This window comes from Podarcis raffonei, chromosome 2 (assembly GCF_027172205.1).
Source record: "Podarcis raffonei isolate rPodRaf1 chromosome 2, rPodRaf1.pri, whole genome shotgun sequence".
NCBI lineage: Eukaryota > Metazoa > Chordata > Lepidosauria > Squamata > Lacertidae > Podarcis > Podarcis raffonei.
The window spans coordinates 83840122-83862074 of NC_070603.1; the positions used below are offsets into that span (position 1 = coordinate 83840122).

The following is a 21953-nucleotide window of genomic DNA, read 5'->3' on the forward strand; positions in this document are numbered from 1 at the left end:
TCAAACAGCCTAGTCCTCGAACGTTTTGGCTTCCAAAAGAATATTCAAAAACTGGAACAGTCACTTCCAAGTTTTGATCTTTTGGGAGCCAAAACGTTTGAGAACTAGGCTGTTCGAAAACCAAAGTATGTCTGTACTGTTCTTGACTTTATTTATAATTCATCACAAAAAAATATTCATTTAAACTGTGTGGGGAACATCAGACCCAGGGGCTGAATGTGGCCCCTGGGACTCTCCTCAGGCTCCTCCCTCTCCTCATTTTGCACCTCTCACTGGTCATACAGGAGTCCACTGTGTACTGACATCACTGAACTGAACTGCTTTAGACCACTGAACTACAAAGACATCTGCTAGCTGATCTTCTAAATTTCATACATGGAAAAATTACACCAATGTTACTGGAATGGGATAAAACAGCAAGATACTAAAATGTTCTAAGTCCATTTGAGAACTAATGACTATTTCTAAAGTCAAGTTAATAATGTGCCACTTACCAGTATATCTTCATTTTCAAAAGGGAATTTCAGTTTTAGATTGCCAGCAGCTATCAGCACTGCTTTGACTGCACGCATACCATAGTCATAATGGAACTGAGATGAAAGCTGTTCCGAGCACAATCTGTAGGTCATTACTATTTTCACTGATAAAGGTTTAGCATTCAGAAACCCATATGAATAGAGAGAGATTTCAGCAATGAGAGCATAGTTAGGAACCATCATGGCAACAGTTCGGAAGAGGACCTAAAAGGCACATCAAGGAAAGTACGATTGTGAAAAAAATTCAAAAATCGAAAAATAAAATATATGAACAAATTGGGGGAGGGGAAGAAAGTATGGCAATTCTGCCCCCCTCCAAGGCTATATTTTTTCAGTGGCACTAGTATGCTTATTAATATATACATTTGTCTTTCACTTTAACAAAAAAAACACCTCCACAAATGTTTAATGAATTTTCATACAATTGTTCTGGAAACTTTATCACATAGCTGCTAAGCACCCTCTTATTAAAGAAGAGAGGACTTGCCATCCAAGCTGAACCATACAAAAAAACCTACTGAACTGTTTTTTCCAAAAATTTCCAGAGCAAGAAAGCTACTATTTGACCACCACTTATATGCCATGCATAGGGAGCAAGCCAAATGCAAAATCTGCTATGAGCAGAGTTTGGAATAGGCAGGTCTGTGGCTCAGCTGGGGCTACACTGACTAAAATCCCTCATCCCAGCTCAGAGATATGCCAGAGTATCTCAGTTCTCCATCCTGGCCCAACTGGGACTCAGCCAGCTCAGTCATGAGAAGGGGACATTCTGGAGGAGTGGTGGAGCTTGGCAGGAACATGGGGTAGGGATAGGTTTACTCCTATTCAAAACTGATTCAGCTCAGTCACATGACCTAGCAATCCAGCAGACGTTACACTTGAAAAAGGGTGGTGTAAGACAAACTCTTATTTTAAAGGCTCCCCCCACCCCAAACCCCACTCACCTTGCCTTGGGACAGCTCAGCCAGCAGTAGTCTCACTCCTGAAAGGAGTTTAGAAGTATGCACAGATCTTAAAACGATTTTTAGAGAAATCATGCTTTTAAAAGCAGTATCTGAAATGACTCTCAGTCAACATGGTTTTTCTTTCACTATTTTACCTTGAGATTGTCCGGCAGTTCAGAGCGCCCTGCGTAACCTGGATTCATAGTAATAGCAACAAAGCAGTTGGGGTTCAGCTTCAGTTCAGTCCCTTCGAAATTAAACGTCTCCAGCTTCAGCTGTATAGCCCTCTGGATGCAAAGGATCTGCTGAGCCACTACAGACAGGACTTCCAACTCAATGCGATTGAATTCATCAAAGCAGGCCCAAGCACCTGAAGAGGCCAACCCCTTGAAAAACTAGAAACAAAATGGTAAGCCAGGCATTATATAACTAAGCAATATTTCCAAAATATAAAAAGGAGTATTGTGATGCTTTGGGAATATTTATTTACTACTATTCTTACAGCCTCATCAAATCTAGCTGTATTAGGCAAATGAAAAAAATGGGGTTCCTCTATATAATTGTTGCTTGCTTAGACTGTGTACAGGAAATGATTTCTGTGAAGAAGCAGGAATTATTTCCCTGTTACAGCTATCATGACAGTAGTCCTCCTGATCAACTACTGGTAACTTAATAAATACATAAATACCAGAGAGGCAGTGATGGAAGTGAAGTCTGTTCTCTTCATGTTTCCTAACTCCCAGTTACAGCTATTTAACCAACCCCATAAGAGCTGATGAAGTAGTGAAACCAATTAAATCAGATCAAAAGCACTCTTATGAGAAACTGTACTTTAACTTATAAGGGCTGTATGAGTTCATGTGTGGCTGTGGGCTGTTCAAACACTAAAAATAATTTTGCAAGAACATTTTAAAATCAGTTCCAAAGCTGGCAGTACATTACTTGCCTTAGAATCTGTTTAACAAGTGCCCAAGCGAATCACATCAAATGTGTATTCTTTGATTGCAGCAGCATTAATTATGTTCCTGGATACTGCTTCAATTGCATTTTTTAAAAGACCTGCAGAACTTGTTTGGTTTGGACACATTAGCAACCTCTGTCTTGTCAAACTATCCTGACTCCTCAAAGTTTCAAAGCACAATGTATTGATGAAGTACAGTTGTACCTTGGAAGTCGAACAGAATCTGTTCCGGAAGTCTGTTCAACTTCCGAAATGTTCGACTTCCAAAATGCAACTTCTGATTGGTTGCAGGAAGCTCCTGCAGCCAATTGGAAGCCGCAGAAGCCCCATTGGAAGTTTGGATTCCAAAAGAACATTCAAAACTGGAATACTCACTTCTGGTTTTCGATCGTTCGGGAGCCAGAACGTTTGACTCCCAAGGTGTTTGGGGGCCGAGGTACGACTGTATTTAAAGAGAAAGATCCTCTGCAAATTTACTCAGACTCCCAAGTTAAGTTTGCATAGGACTGCAGCTTAAGTACCAGGATGGATGCCCTTCTTGACAATGTACTTAGTAGTTGTTGATATTTGTAACTTCCAGGAATAGAGAAGACGTTCCTGGGCTGGCCAACCCATGAGGCAAGATGAGGTGACCACCTCAAGCAGCAGGATCCACAGGGGTAGCAGATCTGGCCTCCAAGGAACACACAGCCCTCTACAGCAGCCTCTTGGTGAAAAGGAGGCGCTGCTGGTCTCCTTTCACCCCTAGGGATGAAATGTTGGGGGCTGTCCTCTGGGGTCTCCTGGGCTTTGCACCTGATTCAGAGCAGGCCCCTTTCCCCCTTGCAATGGCCTTTGATTCAACTGATAGTTGTGAAGTTAACTGTACAGTTCTGTGCACAATTGGATTGGTGACCAAGGTATGTGTTATTGTTTTTAAATGTTTTTGTTAAAGTTGAGCATCTAGTGAAAATGAAGAACAGTACCACCTTTAAAAACTGGAAATCAAACAATAAAAGATTGGTTCAATTTACCTTCCCCATGGCTAGGTAATCAAGCCCATCAGAACAGTTGAAGACAACACATTGCACGGCAAGAGCTTTAGCCAAATCTTTGGTGGTCTCTGTTTTACCTGTCCCAGCTGGGCCCTCTGGAGCACCACCAAGATTTAAATAAAATGCTCCAATCTAAGAATAAGAAAAGTTCATGAAAATATTTCAGAAGTCACAATATGTTTGGATACAAAAAAACCTACATCCAGTTGTATATGGCAGAGATGAAATATTGTAGAAAACATGTACCCTCCCCCTTATTTTCTTACACATTGCCTTGCATACTTTGTCACTGCATTCTCACCTCCCACCAAATTCTTCTCTTCTTTTGTTTTTGCTCTCTCTCACCCTAAACCATTATTTATTCATCTATTTATCCCAGGTTTCTGTTGTTCCGCTCGGTAAAATACACCTGCACAAATTCTAATGCAAACATACACATCAATCATCTCTATTTCTCTATCCATTTTTCTATTTCCATTCTTCATTCCTAATGTCAACTTTATCATATTTTCTTCAACTTTTTCATAGTGCTAATGAAATAACCTGCAACAGCACAGGTGTTACTTTCTTTGATTCACTGATCAGTTTAAGAAGATATTTTTTGCTGCATTACTAAGAGACCTGCAATCTAGAACAAAAAGATCTATATTTGCCTTGTCTCACAATTTTATTTACAACTAATCAGAATCAGTTTTAAATTTTAAACTATGTTCCCAGTAAAGAGAACATTAATGCTTTAGTCCCATTGAATTTAATGGAGTCAAGAGAGCTTCCCTTATTGTCAGAGAGTTTAATACAGTAGTTCTGAGAACCTCAACGAGACAAAATCTCTAAAAGCTACTGTCATAAACATAGGTGGAGAATATGCCTCATTGTAGCTAATTCAGATTTATAAGAATTCTTATTAGCAATTTTATATTAAAAAGCATACCAGAGTACGGTAACATCTGTCTGTAAGAGGAGTGATGACAAGCCGAGGAGAGTTGCCAAGGTATTCATATGCATATTTTACATTGCAATTGATGATGCGCACCCGGACATTCTCATACTCCCAGTAATACCGTAACTGAGCAAGCCATTGAAAATCTGTTTCATGCAACACACCTGAAATAATACAACCATGGGAAATGTCTTAGGCTCTACTCCTCAGCATACCATGGAAAGGAAGTAGGAAGGGGAAACAAAATGTTTTGAAGTTGCAGCTGTCAGCTCCAATTTTTCTTTCATCTTAAACAGTGCTTTTTTCTGGGGGTGCGCAGGGGTACGCATACCCCTAAACATTTTGTGAATCTTTGTACTTTTGTCCATTTACTGTATTTATTTCCCCCGATTTGAACTATAAAATGGTGATTTTCTTGAGTCAAAATGAGAGTACCCCTAAACATTTTTTTAGAAAAAAAAGCACTGGTGTTAAAGCAATGGGTATACAGTGGAACCTTGTGTTATGTATCATCCTCCTTACAAATGCTTTGGGTAACAAGCTCCGCTAACCCAGAAGTAGATGCTCCCAGGAGCAAACTTTGCCCTGGGATGCAAGTGGAAGTCGTGCGCTGACAGAGCAGCAGCAGCAGAAGGCCCCATTAGCGAAAGTGCGCCTCAGGTTAAGAATAGACCTCGGAACGAATTAAGTTCGTAACCGGAGGTACCACTGTATGTCTTAAAATAATAAAATCAATATTTTAAAATTGAGAATATTAGTTTAAAAAGCAATGATTTCCCGGAGCAACAGAGAAATATCAGGCAATGTATTAATATTCTCATTTATTCTATGACAAACAAGAACAAGCTATTAGGTTACATACCACTTTCAATCATTTCCATGACGACATCTCTAGCGTGCACATCAATAGTAACCAAAGCACCCAGTGTGGTCCTTGTTTGTTTAGACAACTTCCCTCTTACCAGCTCCACAATATCATTTAACTGAAACTGAAGGTTAGCGTAATAATTCTTTAAGCCCTGCAGAATGAAAATGGATTTTGATAAATTCTATCTGCCACAAACAACTACCAAGAGGAAGCTTAGTAGTCTCTCTATATTAATATCCTGTGATTTATTTATTCAAAAGCTCATTAGTGATTGCTATACCAATTTTTAATATAGATGCCCCAGTCAGGTAGATCTGGCTTGCATAAGAGATTCCCATTCATATTTACTGGGGTGTTTTTTGGTATTATGTTATGTATTTTGTGTTTTTATGTTGGAAACCACCCTGTGATCTTCTGATGAAGGGCAGTATATAATAAATAAATAAATAAATAAATAAATAATCAGCACATATTGTTCTGTGAGCAAGAACATGGTCTCTGTACCAAAATTAGCTGGGAAGATCTTAGAAGCTTGTGTGTGTGTGTGTGTGTGTGTGTGTGTGTGTGTGTAAAGCTCTTGCACTAAAAAGACAATTGTTGGATTGGGGTGCTGGTATTTAATATTACAAAAGGATTTATGTCATTGGGAGTTCATAGGGTAAAATGAACAACAGCTTCTCATATATAGAGCTGAAATTTCTCAGAAGACAATTTTCAGTGAAAAATCCTCAGGCTTTTTTTCTCCTGAAATTTTCTCCACAAGTAGGGTGAAACATTTCAAGAGCTCATTTGTGCACATTCAGTATCTGATATTTATCTGTCCCTCCAAATATTTAGTTGTATTTTACCTGCCTGAGTATTAGGATTCATTTTTAATTGTTGTGTTCAGTTTTACTTCAAGGGAAAAAGAGGAAAATTAACATGAAATATTTATTTTATGAAATTATATTAAGCATTATTAATTCAAAGAGGCTGTTGACAATTTCATAAACATCTAAATTGAATATGGCTCAATGTGAACAAAGTACCAAAGCCAGGAAACAAAAAGCTTTGTGCAGTCACCATACCTCTGGGCCACTAGCTATGGCTTCGTGTACTTCACTTGTCCAGAACATTTGTGAGACACAAATAACTACTTGACCAGGCCATTCTCTCACCCAATCTTTTCTTTCTGTTTCTGGATATGCCTAGGAAAAGTAAAAGACATTGCCCAACAGGATCACTACTAACCACTGAAACTATTAAACTAAATCATTTATACAACCTATTATGAAATCATAGTTGTTGTTGTTGGCATCCATCAGTCTGAGGAGGAGTGTGTCTCTGCGGGTGAAGTCAAATTGTTATGAAATCACTCAGTGCTCACTCCCTTGTAAAAAGTACAGTGGTACCTCAGGTTAAGAACTTAATTTGTTCTGGAGGTCCGTTCTTAACCTGAAACTGTTCTTAACCTGAGGTACCACTTTAGCTAATGGGGCCTCCCGCTGCCCCCGCCGCACGATTTCTGTTCTCATCCTGAAGCAAAATTCTTAACCCAAGGTACTATTTCTGGGTTAGCAGAGTCTGTAACCTGAAGCGTCTGTAACCTGAAGCATCTGTAACCCGAGGTACCACTGTATAGTGTTTATGTCTGGGTCAATCTCCAACATCTTCCATATCAACCAGTGCAAAAAAGTCATTCATTAGTCTCCCCCTCCTCCTTCTATAATGTGTTCACATCACAGATTTCCACAGATTAAACACAGGTAACTGTGTCCAGTATTGTAAAATATTTATATCTAGGTTGTCTTTTAGATCAGTGATAGGGAAGGATTCATTGAATTCATCTGAAGCGAGTGTCTCAAGGGCACTAGAAGTATCATGAGGAGGACTGGGCAGTGTCCACTGGAGAAGTTCCCCATATGTTGCCAGACTACAGCTCCCATAATTTCCGACTATTGGTCATACTGAATGGGGCAGATGGGAGAGTTATGAGTCCAACAACACTTAGAGGGCCGCAGCTTCCCCACCCCCATTTTAAGTAAATGTAATACAGTGGAACCTTGTGTTATGGAACAGATCTGTTCTGGAGACCCGTCTGTAAGACGGAACTGATGCAAGCCGAAGCGCCGTGTCTGCACACGTGTATGACACAATTTAGCGCTTCTGCGCATGCACGATTTAGCACTTCTGCGCATGCACGAGCGGTGAAACCCGGAAGTACCCCATTCCAGTACTTCCAGGTTGTCGCAGAATGCAACACGAAAACACGTAACCTGAAGTGGACGCAACATGAGCTATGACTGAATATCAGAAAACTCCCCCCCCCTTTGTTCTCATTTACATTTTACTAAAAAAGAATTCAATGTATTAGTTGCTATTGTTACGAAAAAGGAGCAATGCAGAAGCGAGCTCCAGGTGGCCGGAATGCAAAACAGGATGTGAATGTTATGGGACTGTACCGTGGGAACCAGGGACAGTCTATTCTGTGCACTGAGCACCGGATGTTAGCTCAGAGTGTCACATGACCCTGTACTGGAAGTACATGGGTGGAGTTATTCTCTCTCTGCAGTTGGTGATGAGAGTGTACAGACATGATTTCTCTGTACTGCTGGAAAGACAGGAATAAAGGCATGTAGATACATTTCTGTCTGTCTCTTTCCCCTCCCTGGCAATGGGAGGGGGAGAAGTGGTGTGTTCTTCTCACGTTAGAGGAGGATCGCCGATTGAAGACCTCCCCTGGTCTTGCCGGGAGTCACTGGCAGGGAGGTCAACAAGGATTCAAGCCGGGCACCTGGAGGGTGGCCAATTCCTCTGGCTTTTGGCTTGAATTCAACAGCTATAACAATCCAGTTTTATATGTTGGATGACAGTAAGTGGAACAATATAGCTAAGTCCTCACAGATACAAAATTCTCATTGAATTCATTGTTCCATTATGATTTTTGTGTGTGTGTGCAATTCTGCCTCTAGTAACTTCAGTTTTTACTTGCTTAAATAGCAAGAAGAAAAAAGAATAGGATTCTAAAAACAGAACAGAACTAGCCTGAAATCAAATAAACGAAATGCATGCATGTTTGGCAAGATCAGATTCTATATATTTAACGGAAAACATACCAGTCTTGACCTTGTAATGACATCATGTATACTTTTCAGCATGATATCTTCCACTTGTATTAGCCACTTCTCCACAGCACCTCGAGCTTCAGAAGTTGAGATTGTTGAAATAAACTCCACCCGTTCACCTTCAGTGCTGAACATTGACTTAATGTCCAGATTGGAAAGAAATTCCAGTTTAGAAATGCCCTCAAAACACTTTTTCAAGTGAGGCTGGACTCTGAGAGGGTCTTTAGTCTCTGACAGGATCTCCAACATTTCATCATTAGACAAGAAGAAAAAGCTGAAAAGAAAGTACAAATGCATTAAGTTTCTATGACTGCCTATATTTGTTTGGAATCAAATACTAATCGAGAATAATAAATATTTATTCCAGCTTAATGACAATCAACACTCAGCATACCGCGGGAAAAAGAGACGCTTTTTCTCAAGATATGCATTCAGTCCTCTCATTATTTTGTCCAGAAGTTCATTACAATTCTGAAGCTTTTCCAATAAGCCTGTCAATGAAGTAGCAGCAAGAACCTAAAAAACAACAGGTTATTTAATAAGCACACCTTCACAGTGGAGAATAAAATTGTAATACAAACAAAATATCAATCCATTGGTCATATAAAAAGACATTGTTTTCTGTTCCGCCCTGCATCCATTGCCTGCAGTGCTGTTGCCTTTTTGCTGCAGCCCACACCATTAATTTCACTGGGTGGGGAATGTGAACTGGGTGGGGAAGACCCCCAGTATACTGCAGATTGGGGAGAAATGAAGACAGTGAGTACCAATTGTATTTGTCCACCTGATCTCCGCCCCTGTTTGTAGATGGACCCACTAACTCTCATCCACAACTTTTGTCAGTTTTTAAAATCTAATTATTAGTCTCAAGTATACTGAAGTTTTTAGTTACAGTCTACATTTTCTTTGAATTCGTAAATATGGTTGGGATAAGGAGAGCCTTGAGGGCAGTGTTATTTTTCTAGAAAAAGAGGTGCAGGAACTCACCATGAATGCCTCCCAATGGCCCCCTCCTGAGGTGCCGGAAGTAAGTTCCAGCAAGTTGCCCCTGAAAAAAGTTCTGTTTGAGGGTATGTGTAAGATCTTCTGTGTGCTAACAAGGACTGCTTTTGATTTTAATTGATTTTAATTGATTTTGAATTGATTTTAATTCTGACTGCTATTTTGTATTCTCTGGCAGATACGACCTTTGTGGTGGGCACAATGGCTACGAAAAGAAAGAAGAACAACCTGAAATGTTCTTGTGCATAGTTTAAGAACTTGTGGTTTGTTTCACCTGCTAACTACAGGCTCATCATTACTACTTCACCTTGGGGTCTTTGGCACAGTATTTCATAATGTCTTTCCAGTATCTATCCACCGTCTGGAACTGACGTCCCTCCTCTGGCATCTGTTGCATGATGTCCTCTGAAGAAAAGATTGGTTCTAAGTAAAGCCACTGAGCCTGTACTTTCAACCACTCATCAATAGTCTCTTGAATCCTAATCAAGCGATCTTCCCATTCCTTAAAAAACACAGTATAGTTATTTGCGTAAGACATCCACAGCATGTAAAGCAAAAGACAAAAATAAAAGGCATGAAAATAAAACAACTGATATATATACAGTGGTACCTTGGTTTTCGAACGTCTCCGTTGACTATTTCAGTTTTCAAACGCCATAAACCCGGAAATAAATGCTTTGGTTTTTGAACATACGACTTCCATATTGAGTTTTTAGTTTTCAAACATTTCGGAACTCAAACGGTCTTCTAGAACGGATTACGTTTGCAAACCGGAACATTCACTTCTGAGTTTACAGTGCTCGGGAGCCAAAACATTCGACTCGCAAGTCCCTTATTCTTTAATTTTGGGGACAATCTGAGCTACCACTTCTGACCTCTTAACCATGGCTGAGAAAAAGGCCACTCTCTTCCTGCTTGCACATAAAATTTATCCAGACTTCACCAGCCAGCTTTAATCATGGTTAATGTTTACATCAGGACAGACATGAACCATGGTTAATGCTTACCAGAGTTTCAGTTTCATCTGAACTAACCAACAAGTTTAGATGTAGGGTTATATTTTAGTTGAAGTAGGATTTAAACACATGAATGCCACAATGCTTTGCTTCTTATAATTGAATTGTAAGCTTCTTGGGGTCTGATGAGATAAAAACCAGTCTGAAAATAAATTTATGAATTTAAGGTTTTTATAAAAGTCTCAAGAGAAATTGTTACCTTCCCTCAAGAGCCTCAAAAGTGTACTGTATATGTAAACACACTTTACAAAAGAAGTGAATAAAAGGAAGCTATATAAATAAAAGTTTACAAATACCTTCATTTGTTTTTCAAAAGGCTTTATGAAGGGCGATCCCCTCATTGTTTGGGTTTTTATAATCTGGTCATCCAGAATAGTCTGAATTTCATCGACTGCGCACAGAATATTAACACCAGTCTCACGGTATAAGCTTATTTGGAAGGAAATTGAATCCCAGGTATCCATCATAGTGTGCATTGCTTTCTCTAATGAGAATTCCTACATCATAGGGAAATAAATGGTGTTGTTATTACTATTATTCATTTCAGATGGATTCTTATGTATGAAATTTCATCATATCTGATCTCCTTCAAACATTGTTTGAAGACACATCTTATTAGAATGGACATTAAATGGTCCTCTTATAATTGGTGTTTAAATTGGGATATCAGATAATGAAGCTACTGTCCAATAGTTTTATTGTTCAAATGCAATGGGTTTTTACAGGTATATGAATTCTTATATTAGAACTATAAAATTGTAGAGCAGGAAGGGACTCTGAGGATCTTCTAGTCCAAGCCTCTGCAGTGCAGGAATATGCAGTTGTCCCTTATGGGGATTGAATATGCAACCGTGGCATTATCAGCACCACGCTCTAACCAACCGAGCTATCCAGGCTGGGTAGTTATATTAACTCAATTGTTAAATTAACAATTTAGACAGTTTTATGGATTGCACATCACTTTCTGAAGCAACTGTCCTAGGAAGTAGAATAGAAGTCTTCTATATAAATAATAATCAATCTGTGCTGGGGCAGAAAAGTTTATGCTTGTTCTTACCTTGCTTGCTCCCATACTTATAGTTTCAAATTTCTCTAGGAAAGGGGTCAAGTTCTGCTTTAAAACCTTTCTTAGGGTAGTTCCAGAATCTGGAGTTAAATCATAGCCAACAATTTCTGACATCTGTTTCCAGTGGCGAGCCCTTATGCCTGGGTTACAAAGGATAGTCACCAAAGGGATATTTTCCTAGTTGAGAAAAAAAAATTGCAAAACAACTGTCACCGTTGTAACTAAAATCACTTGGAAATTATGTTTTATTCATCTAAAATCTTTAATCCTAGAATTGGAAAGTTGAAAGAGGCCACAAGGATCATCTAGTCCAACCCCCTCCAATACAGGAATCTTTTGCCCAATGTGGAGCTCAAACCCACAACCCTCAGATTAAGAATCTCATATTCTATCGACAGAGCTATCCATTGGACGTAGCTTAGATCTTCAAATAATTTCTAATGTATCTTATTATTCAATGTTATGGATGTGGGGGATTGTGAGCTTTCATGAAGAGGCCACATATTTTTTTCAAGTTCTCAAATAATATTTGTACAACAGACCCTAAAACATTTTCCATGTAAAGGCCATCTTATTTTTATAGATCTCCAGTTACCTTGAAATCTTTAACTTGCTCCATTACTGCAGTACACATTGAAATAGTTGGGCTGTCCTTCTTTTCTTCCTCTACCCTCTCTTCTACTACTGCTCTCCGCTGCAGCGACTTTTTTCTCTCTAGTTCAGCTTTCTTTAGCTTTTGTTGAAAGAACCTTACTGTCTTATAAATTTCTCGAAAAAACTCATCTACCTCCGTTTCCATACTTTCACCATTGAGATCTAAAAAAGCACCATCCATCCATCTAGCAAAAGAAAAACAACATTTTTAATGCATCATGGGTCATAAAAAGAAACCCATCACATAACATGGTGAAGTAAAATATAAACCATAAGACATCAAGAATTACAGCCTTGTTACATTAGCCAGGAATGCATACTTCTGGACAAACAGAATTACTTAAAACAAAGAAGAATTTAATTTTAAAAAAGAAACTTGGTCACACATTTTTCTATGACAAATAAAAGCACCCTTGAAATTTCAGTCACTTTCTGTACATATAATTACCTTTTTTCAGTCCGCTGCCATTTCAATATAAAAGCAAAAAGTTTTTGGTAGGGCTCAATGTTAACTTTTAAGGTCTCCAACTCTGGGTAATCAGTCTGCTCCCAATTAAAAAGCTTTTCTTCCTTGTTAATGAAGGCAACAGTTTCGTCAGCATCTTGAAGGCGTTTCTGCATTGTTCTCATGTCGGTCACATACTGGAAACAGATTTATCTCTCTTGAGAAATACTGGGCAATTCACTTAATAATGTAGTAGTCCTTAACATTACAAGACAACAGGCTGTATCCAATCTTCTCACCTGTGAGTGCAAGTCTCTTGTGCTAGCAGATGGGAGAGTTTTAATGTTGTGCAACAGACAAATCCAACTGCACTAGCCTTCAGTTAGGCATGTACTTGGGAGTAAGCCCTACTGAACTCAGTAGCACTTACTTCTAAATAAATGTGAATAGTGAATTCCCCTAGTTTAATGCAATAATCTTTTCAAGAGGTTTTGAGAGACTGACAGCTGTTGCTTGTGAGATGAGTGGTTTGATGGTGGAGTACCAGCTTCTGCTGCTGAGTACCATGGAATAGTAGAATGGGACCAAATGCCCTTTCTATAAGGTGCAGGATGCAAGTAGAGGAAAGGTAACTGCTACTTCAATATCATACATGAAGATGACTAGTGAGTGCCTGCAAGGAGAAAATATACTAGCCCTCATGCCTCCGCCCATGCCAGTTAACATTCTTTGGTAAAGACATTGAGTCCCTTATCTTGAAAACAGAGATGAGCGCCGCATCTCACAGTCAAATGTGACTAAACTTAACAGTCCAGGGGCCCTTTACATTGTCTTTACCATTCAATGGAGCTTCAGTGTGGAATTTGGAAGTGTACTAGTGAACCACTGTATGAGCTGCTGTTGGATTCTTATGGATGGATTTTGTTGGATTTTTTGCTGGGTAAGGTTCAATAACTCACCCCTTCCCTGCTGCAAATATTGGCTCCAATAAAGGGCTATTTTCAAGCCTAATTGTTGTGTGGAGTGATCTTCACGGAGATTGCAGTACAGGGTCGGGGAGGCTGACTCTTACCTCCATAGATGCACTCTCTTGGAAGATCCCTCCCCACACATTAGGCTTGAAAAAAGTCAATAACACTTCTTTTCAAGACTAATTGCTGTTGGTGAAAGTGTGAGTGTGTGGTTATGATTAATGTTGTTTATGCAGTTGTCATGTGTGCATGGTTGCAGGGTGTACAACAGTTTTCCTGGTTTGGACCTAAAAAGCTTTGTGACCCCGATCCAAGCAACGAAATTCCATTATGATGTTCAATAGCAAAGTGCTAAATTTAATTAGCACTATAGCACATAGATAAAGCTTCATTGTTACACACAAAGAATGTGTATTCCTTATGCAAAGTAAAAAATCCCCTTTACACCATGTGCCACAGACCTGTTGCATGCGATCCAAATCCTGGTATTCTGTAAACTCATGCATACGACGAGTTTGCCTATCTATTTCCAGTATCAGTTTCTCACGTTTGGCCAATAAGTCACTTTCACCTTTACGTTTAGACCTTTCAATAAGCTATAAGACAGAGAAGTAGTTAGTGGCAGGCATCCATGAGGATCAAGATTTGTGAACATTATCTAGAATCACTATACTACACAATATCAGACCAACTTCAGTTGTCCTCTGATGTTAGACATGACTCACAGAAGGCTTCAAAATCAGCTCTCAAGAGTACCAGTATTTCCAACCCTGCAGTCTAAGCATTGCTTTTTTCACATAGTGTAGTATCTGATATAAAAATGTGTATATTTACTTCATCATTTTCATCAAAGACGGGATTAATATTCTGAGGCCATAGTAGGACAGTGGCATTCAGTGACAATCCTTCTGGGTCAAAGGTAAAAACATCTAGGAGGTAGTTCATTCGCCGTTGACTTTCCTAGAAAAGTAAATAGTTAAATAGTTTATATCTATTTTTAAATTAACAGGAGCCACCATTTCTTGCAGCCTGTCCGAAAGTTATCTTTCCTCAAAGGAGGCCTCATGCTAGGAGGCCCACAAGTAGCTTATAGCCCACCAGACAGACTGAGTTGCTCTTAGGCCCACTGCCCACCTTCCCCTCCAGAACAGCAACTAAATACAATGGGTCGGCAAACAGGAGCTGCTGCTGCTGCTGCTGCCCCAGAAGAGCCCACATATTTAAAGGGGAGAGATTCAAAAGGCAAGCTGAACCCAGTGGGATAATGCAGCTTACTAACTGGATGCAGTGAGGGAATGCAGTCTTTACCCTGTTCCTGGATGGATGGATGGATGGATGGGTGGGTGGGTGGGTGGGTGTTGTTCTCTCTTTACTAAGGCAATGAAAGGGATGCTTCAGAGGTCAGTCGAGAAAGACTGGTGAGATCTTCCTTTTCTCCCTTCCTTCCCAAGAACCCAGCATAGTTGGGATTTCTGTACATACCTGTGTTCTATCTCTCCATCCCAAGATGTCTTAAGGAAAGAGCCCCTCCCCTTTTAGTGCATGTAGAACTTTCTATTGTTTTCCCTTCTCTCTTATCCCATAATTTGTGTGTGTGTGTGTGTGTGTGTGTGTGTGTGTGTGTGTGTCCCTAATGTGTCCAACAGATTTGTTTTTCCTTTGCCCAGCCATCCAAAGTCACTAGGAGTTGTGGCCAGGTTGGGGAAAGAAGCCAAACTAAAATGGTTCAGTAATTTCCTTGAGGATTATATGTACCCATCCCTCAGGTGGGATAGGGTTGCAGCTGTACAGCCTGAGCAGGTTTACTTGGTGAGTAAAGCTTCTTGGGTTCTACTATGCTGGTGCTTACCGTACGCATAGTGACAAAAGGCAGAAGGAACCGCACAAAATGAAAAGCCAGTTGAAGTTAAATGGCTTTAAATCAACATCCCACCTATCATTGTGCATTTAGTTTTAAAAAACAACAACCCAACCCTAAAAGTATATGATACCTTACCTTGATCCTTTCATATAAACTGTGGATTCCTACAGTTTTAGCCTTGTCTATATATACTATGCTTTCCATCATTTCTTCTGTTGTTTCGGGAGGTTTTAATGCACGTACTTTGATGGTCTCAAATTCCTTGCATATCCTAAAAAAATATTATTATGTTGATATATTTCAAAGTTTAAGAGACATAATTTGTTTTTTCATTGAACCATAAACATTATTATTTAACTTATCTAATCAGGGGGGAAGTAATTGCATTTAAGGAAGCTCTACTGAATTCAACAGAGCTTACACCCAGGTAAGTGTATCTGGAAACGCAGCTTTGAAGATGGGGGAAAACACACATGGCTATGACTGCCACCTAGTGCTCAAGCTTCAAGACAGAATACAGAATCCATAAGCTGTGAAAATAACTCATTTGGAAGCAATGTATCACCACTCAAAGCAGTTCATCCACCTACCACTATGGAAGGCAGCTTTGACAGAACTATTTGTCTCAGTCCCAACTTGCATTTCAATGGCCTTCAATAGTCAATCTCACTGACACATTGGATGGCACATTTCTCCACCATCTTCCAAGGCACAGGGCTACCTGCCTTAGGTCAAGTAGACCTGCCTCCCTTCACAAACTTTCCCCAACTATTTGCATAGTCTTTTGCACCATTTAAAACTTAGTTGCTACTGTTTTGCTTATAGAATTTTATTTATTTACAGATTTACTTATTTTCAGCACTTGCAATGCCATCTTCCAGGAATAAGCCTTCCAAGGTGGCTCACTATATACGAAAGCACAAATTACTATTTGTAAAATTACGGTCTAAATGCTTAGCAGTATTATAATCAGAAACAGTTAATATGACATAAGACAGTTAAACATATGCTAAATATAAAACCAAGAATGCTAGTAATGTGAAAATATAAAAGAGCTGCAGTTAAATAGGAAACACTAAGATATCAATTAAAAGCAGAATCAGTAGTTTAACTGAGAACTGGCACTGTCGTTCCAGCAGCAGCTAACACTTCACTGCAGTGGCAAGGGTAGTTATTCATGCTGGGAAAAAAGATATGAGCACTGGGAGTCTAGCACCCAATTCTATACTGTACCAGGGGAAGCTGGTCTCCTAGAACAGAAGGGGCATTGCCCTATCCAGCAACTTCAGTCTTCCTTCATCCAGCCTTTCCCCCCATCTGCCTTCTTACTTACATCGAGACCAGTTCTCCGCCTTGGTCTTAGTGTTGTAACTGTAGAACTCACCAAGGAGAAGGATGGAGGCAAAACTAGAATTGGGAATCCCCAAGAAGGCTTGTAGCCCCGGGATTGGTGGTGGGACAATGATAAGTAGTCAGAGGGAGAAGAGCAAGAAGATTGGGAGGATGTGTCAGAAGCTGAAGAGGTAACAGGGTTTAGTGAGGAGGGAGGGTCTGCGGCAGGAAGAAGTCCAGAAGCAGAAGGGGAAGCAAGAGAGGAGGGAGACTAAGAGGCAGAGATGAGTCGGGCTGATAAAGAATCGCAGGGATCTCCCCCTCCTGTTGTGACAAGTTCCCCCTCCCCCTGGACTCCCAGAGGCATGAAGCAGGAGGACCAAAGGCAGGCACACTGGTATAATCTCAGATGGCTTGGGAGAAACCCTGGAGAGGAGGAGACCTGGGCAGCTGTAGGAAGGCAGGGACCTTTAGTCTCTGCAAGACCTACTGAAGAGAGTCGCTGTGCTCATTAGGCCTAGCACTCTTGTACAGAGTGCTTTTCTAATCAAGAGTTAACTGAACCTACTCGGTGTGATTTACTGCGGGCTCGCTTCTGGCAGAACTCATTGGTTCTGCCTGTCATTGGTTCTGGCTCTATAGCTGGTTCTTCAACAGTAGTTGCTATTGACCAGCCTGCCTTCTGACCCACCTGCCTGCCTTCAGTCACCATTGTACTATGCAGACATCATACAGCAGAGCTTAAGGCCAGGATCGCAGTGTGCAACAATAGTGAATTACAAGGGTTAGTCTAGAGAATAATACACAAAGCGGGGTGGGGTGGAATTAACAATGTTATGCATATGGCAAAAACTATTTTAAGTGAAAGATGATTAATAACAAGATTTACTTACATTTTATTTTCCGATTTGTGATTTTCTGCTATTACGTACAATAATTTATTTGCAAAGCTCTTTGCCTTGTCGCTCAAACCTTGCTTCAAATCTTCACAGTCTAATCGCACCATAGGGAAATGAGCAATCATTGGCAAGCTCATTATTTCCTTTGCAAGACTGAAAAAGTCATCTATAAACTTCAAAAGAACATTACATTTGTTAATTTAAACTGCAGTCTTTAAAACATGTACGTTCTTGAATAGGACCACAATCCTATATACCAGGGGTGGGAAACCTCAGGTATGGAGGCCAAATGTGACCCTTGAGACCTCTCTATCCAGCTCTCAGGACTCTGCCAAGGCAACATTTCTTACTGGCCCTACTCCACACCCTCCTTTAGTAATTTGCCTGGCTGGCATGGATCCTTGAATTGTGATAATGATTCGTGCTTGCCTGGAGGGATTTGTGTGCGTAGGCTTCTCTATGACTGGAATGCAGTGCACCATACAAAAGTAAGAGTCATATCCGTTGCTCTGTCCAACCAAGCAATCCCTGGAGGATTGCCCTTAATAAAATGAAGTGGTTGTAAGGATTGCTGCAGTCTTCTTTCTGGCCTCCTATCATCTTCCCTTTGTCTACTCACATACACACAGTGCTCTGCTGCCAAAATGTCTCATCTCTCTTGCTACAGATAGGACAGAATGTGGAGCTTCAGAACTTCCGCTGCCTTTTAATACAGTACAACTGAATTAGACTTGGAGAGCAGGAGATGAGGGGCGTTCCAATAGCAGCAAATACATTTTATCTATTCTTGCAGAACACAAGCTGCCAGCTGTGCTGCTGGGAGCTTGGGGCTAAAGTCCGGCCTGCTCCTTAATAACCACCAAGAGGGGGTCAGACTATGGGAGGCACCAACAAACAGGCCTGGCATCAGCACCCGGGCCAGTATGATTATGTCAGAGTTCATGGAAGTGGGGTTGGTGCTGGTCACCTCAGCCTTCTTTCTTCTCTTTTAAAACTACGTTTCCAAGCACAATTCAAAGTGTTGGTGCTGACCTTTAAAGCCCTAAACAGCCTCGGTCCAGTATACCTGAAAGAGCATCTCCACCCCCATCATTCTGCCCAGACACTGAGGTCCAGTGCCGAGGGCCTTCTGGTGGTTCCCTTGCTGCAAGAAGCCAAGTTACAGGGAACCAAGCAGAGGGCCTTCTTGGTAGTGGCACCAGCCCTGTGGAACGCCCTCTCACCAGATGTCAAAGAGAAAAACAACTACCAGACTTTTAGAAAACATCTTAATGTTTGATGGACTATTGTATTTTAATATTCTGTTGGAAGCCACCCAGAGTGGCTGGGGAAACCGAGCCAGATGGGTGGGGTATAAATAAACTACTACTACTACTACTATTATTATTATTATTATTATTATTATTATTATTATTATTATTACTACTACTACTACTACAGGCAGGAAGCAGTGGACAGACATGTACATGATTATGGGGGTTAATTTAATTATTTTTCCTTTAAAAAAAAATATTGTTGCAACAAAATTATACTTCTTCCTATGTAAATGTTTTCAGCCCTAGGGCAGCAGAATCAAACACCATTTTATTCCTACAGGCATGATGATGCCATGATTTAAATGAGAAAGAAAAAGAATAGGTTTTTTAAAATCAGGGCTGGAAAACATGGGGGGGTTGATCTAACATATCAAAAAATATAAACAGTTGTAAAGCATGGGAAAGAGTGTGGGGGAGAAGAGAAATGTTCCTTATGTGCTTCACAACTGAAGTCACACACATGTGGCTGTCTAAAAGGGGGTGCAGTGGGCATAAGACTGCTAAATCCAGAGACAAAACATACTTAACAACAGCTTTGCAAGCTGGATTTATCTGTAATTATATAGGAAAATTACCTCTGTATATTCATCAAAACTATGCTCCTCAGCTACAAATTCTCTTATTCGATCATCTGCAGTCCCATCTACTAGCCAGCCATATTTGTCTACTGCAAAGCAACAATCACAATAAAAGTTTGTTAACTATTATTTTGCAAAGTTATTTTGAGACCACTATATTGCAAAGCTCCACTTACAATGACTTACAATAATACTCCAACTGTGCTTTTGGCCCTTTCAAGTTTTCATTAATTGCTTCCCTCAGTACAGAGTTTGCCCATGATATAACATGCTCAGGAAGTTCCGTATCAATAGTTGCAACTGTGGTCCCACCGGCTAGCCAGGAATGTACTGCCTGGACATTCTGTTCAAAACACGCAAGAGTTCTTTATGGCCTTTAAATTGCGATTTCATAATGATTACAAGCAATAATAAATAAACTTGTCAATGATTCTTTAAAACACATCCAAAAGAATAACTTACCGTATTTTTTGCACCATAACACTCACTTTTTTCCTCCTAGAAAGTAAGGGGAAATGTCTGTGCGTGTTATGGAGGGAATGCCTACGGGTGGCATGCCTACGGATTTTCCTCCTCTAAAAACTACATGCGTGTTATGGTCGGGTGCGTGTTATAGAGCGAAAAATACGTAACTTTTAGAAAAGTTTTATATCACCTTACAGTGATCAACATTAATTTAATATGCACTTAGAATTACTTGTGAGTAAACATGCGGCACATTGCTTTTTTAAATGAAATTGTTCTCTAAGCCTCTTTGCAATTTGTTTCGGATCTGACTATTCAGCTATTTTGCTTCAACAACAGATTCTGCCATCACACTTTGGATACTTTCAAATGGAAGCTTTATAGTACAAATGGGCTGTTCAGGTTCTGTTATGTGTGCTTAATTAACATGTTACATTCCACACGTTCCGTTTGGATATTTGCTGCTAATCAGACATTTCGTGCCCAATGGGTGCAGCTTCACAGAATGTGTCTGGGCTCTGTTATTTTGTCCATACCCTCAACTGCTCCTACCGCACCCTCCACTACCCTTTTCCATTCTGACATTTGTGCAGGTATTTCTGCATCTGTGTATAGGCCCTTTAAAAAATGCACAACAGCACAAGAATATATATCTCTCATTAGGCAAAATGGAAGGCTGTATTCTGGGAGAAGGGGAGAATATCAATTTCCATTTGTTTGTTTTTAAAATTTTAATACTGAGGCCTTGAACCAGATTGATAGGTATATCAGTCTGGAGTGAGATGGATGACAACATCCCAAAGAATTAGGAATACCCCATAGGAATAGCCCTTACCACTACCAGCACAATCACACATTCTCCCACCCCCCGAATAAACCACAGCCATAATGAAATACTAATAATGTGGTCATGTACATGACCTCAATTTTTTTAAGCACAATGTGTTTACAGTTTTCTCCAGAGTGAATAGTTTCTTCAAATCAGGTTGCTGAAATATGGGTGTGCTTTCAGCACGTGTGGTCTGCCAGAAACAAAATGTCTTGGTCATGCTGAGATAAGCAGCAAACAGAAGTTGGGAGCGCTGACACAGGACACCCATCAGAATGTCACCAACCCCAAAAATGTGTTAATGAGGCTCCACACCCCACAGTGACTGTGGATGTAGAGTGGTACCTCGGTTTTCGAACGCCTCCGTCAACGAACATTTTGGTTTTCGAACGCCGTAAACCCAGAAATACTCCAGTTTTCGAACACGCCTCAGACCTCAGAAGTCAAACATGCCAGGTGGCTTCTACTAATCTCAGGAGCTCTCTTGCAACCAATTTGTTTTTGTGACTGTGCTTTGGTTTTTGAACATTTCAGAACTCAAACGGTCTTCCAGAACACATTACGTTAGAAAACTGAGGTACCACTGTATAATAATTTTTATTAATTTGATTTTTTTGCAGACGAGCTCCAGCTGCTAAAATGAATTAAAAGTATGGAGGACTTCCGGGTTAGCGCCATCGGCTAATGGCGGATTCCCTTCGAGCTCCGGAGGGAATCGGCTCCGCAGGATTGGGTCTTGACCGCTGCGGCGACGCGGGGACCCTCAAAAATCACAGGTGGTGAAGCCTGTGAGCCTGGTGACTCGGCAGGCACCATTTGCGCCCCCCCGACCTGTGAAGGAGCCTTTTTAAAGGCTTCAGAACGGGGGACGGGGTGAGCGGCGTGGTGCTGAGAGTCGACTGCTTCTCCTGCGGAGTGAAGCCGCATTGCCATGGTCGGAGAGCGCTGACTTCTTCTTGTGAGCAATTGGACTTTAAAGCAACAACCCGTGAGTAGTACGGAAATTGGAAAGAAAAAAATTTCTTTTGAATTAGGCACGATCGGGGAAGGCGCAAACAGGAAGTCCGTCTCCCCGTCTTGTAAATAATCTAAAGCAAAGACCTGCTAACTAAGGTCGAGAGAACCCTTTCTT

General features: G+C 40.4%; 1 protein-coding gene across 4 annotated transcripts in view; it reads right to left on the reverse strand.

Moving 5' to 3' along the window:
- DNAH12 (dynein axonemal heavy chain 12) overlaps positions 1–21953 on the reverse strand; it is a 91570-nt gene that overhangs the window by 52724 nt on the left and 16893 nt on the right. For all 4 annotated transcript variants that reach the window (XM_053377883.1, XM_053377882.1, XM_053377884.1 and 1 more), the window contains exons 10-28: positions 19714–19870; positions 19525–19616; positions 17628–17806; positions 15538–15673; positions 14376–14501; positions 14003–14137; positions 12574–12767; positions 12067–12310; positions 11463–11648; positions 10702–10902; positions 9697–9891; positions 8782–8903; positions 8379–8661; positions 6351–6470; positions 5278–5434; positions 4407–4579; positions 3455–3607; positions 1636–1875; positions 495–740 (exon numbers count right to left, since the gene is read on the reverse strand). In XM_053377883.1, coding sequence (XP_053233858.1) covers positions 495–740; positions 1636–1875; positions 3455–3607; positions 4407–4579; positions 5278–5434; positions 6351–6470; positions 8379–8661; positions 8782–8903; positions 9697–9891; positions 10702–10902; positions 11463–11648; positions 12067–12310; positions 12574–12767; positions 14003–14137; positions 14376–14501; positions 15538–15673; positions 17628–17806; positions 19525–19616; positions 19714–19870 — 3339 coding nt within the window. The remainder of the gene's footprint in view (positions 1–494; positions 741–1635; positions 1876–3454; positions 3608–4406; positions 4580–5277; positions 5435–6350; positions 6471–8378; positions 8662–8781; positions 8904–9696; positions 9892–10701; positions 10903–11462; positions 11649–12066; positions 12311–12573; positions 12768–14002; positions 14138–14375; positions 14502–15537; positions 15674–17627; positions 17807–19524; positions 19617–19713; positions 19871–21953) is intronic.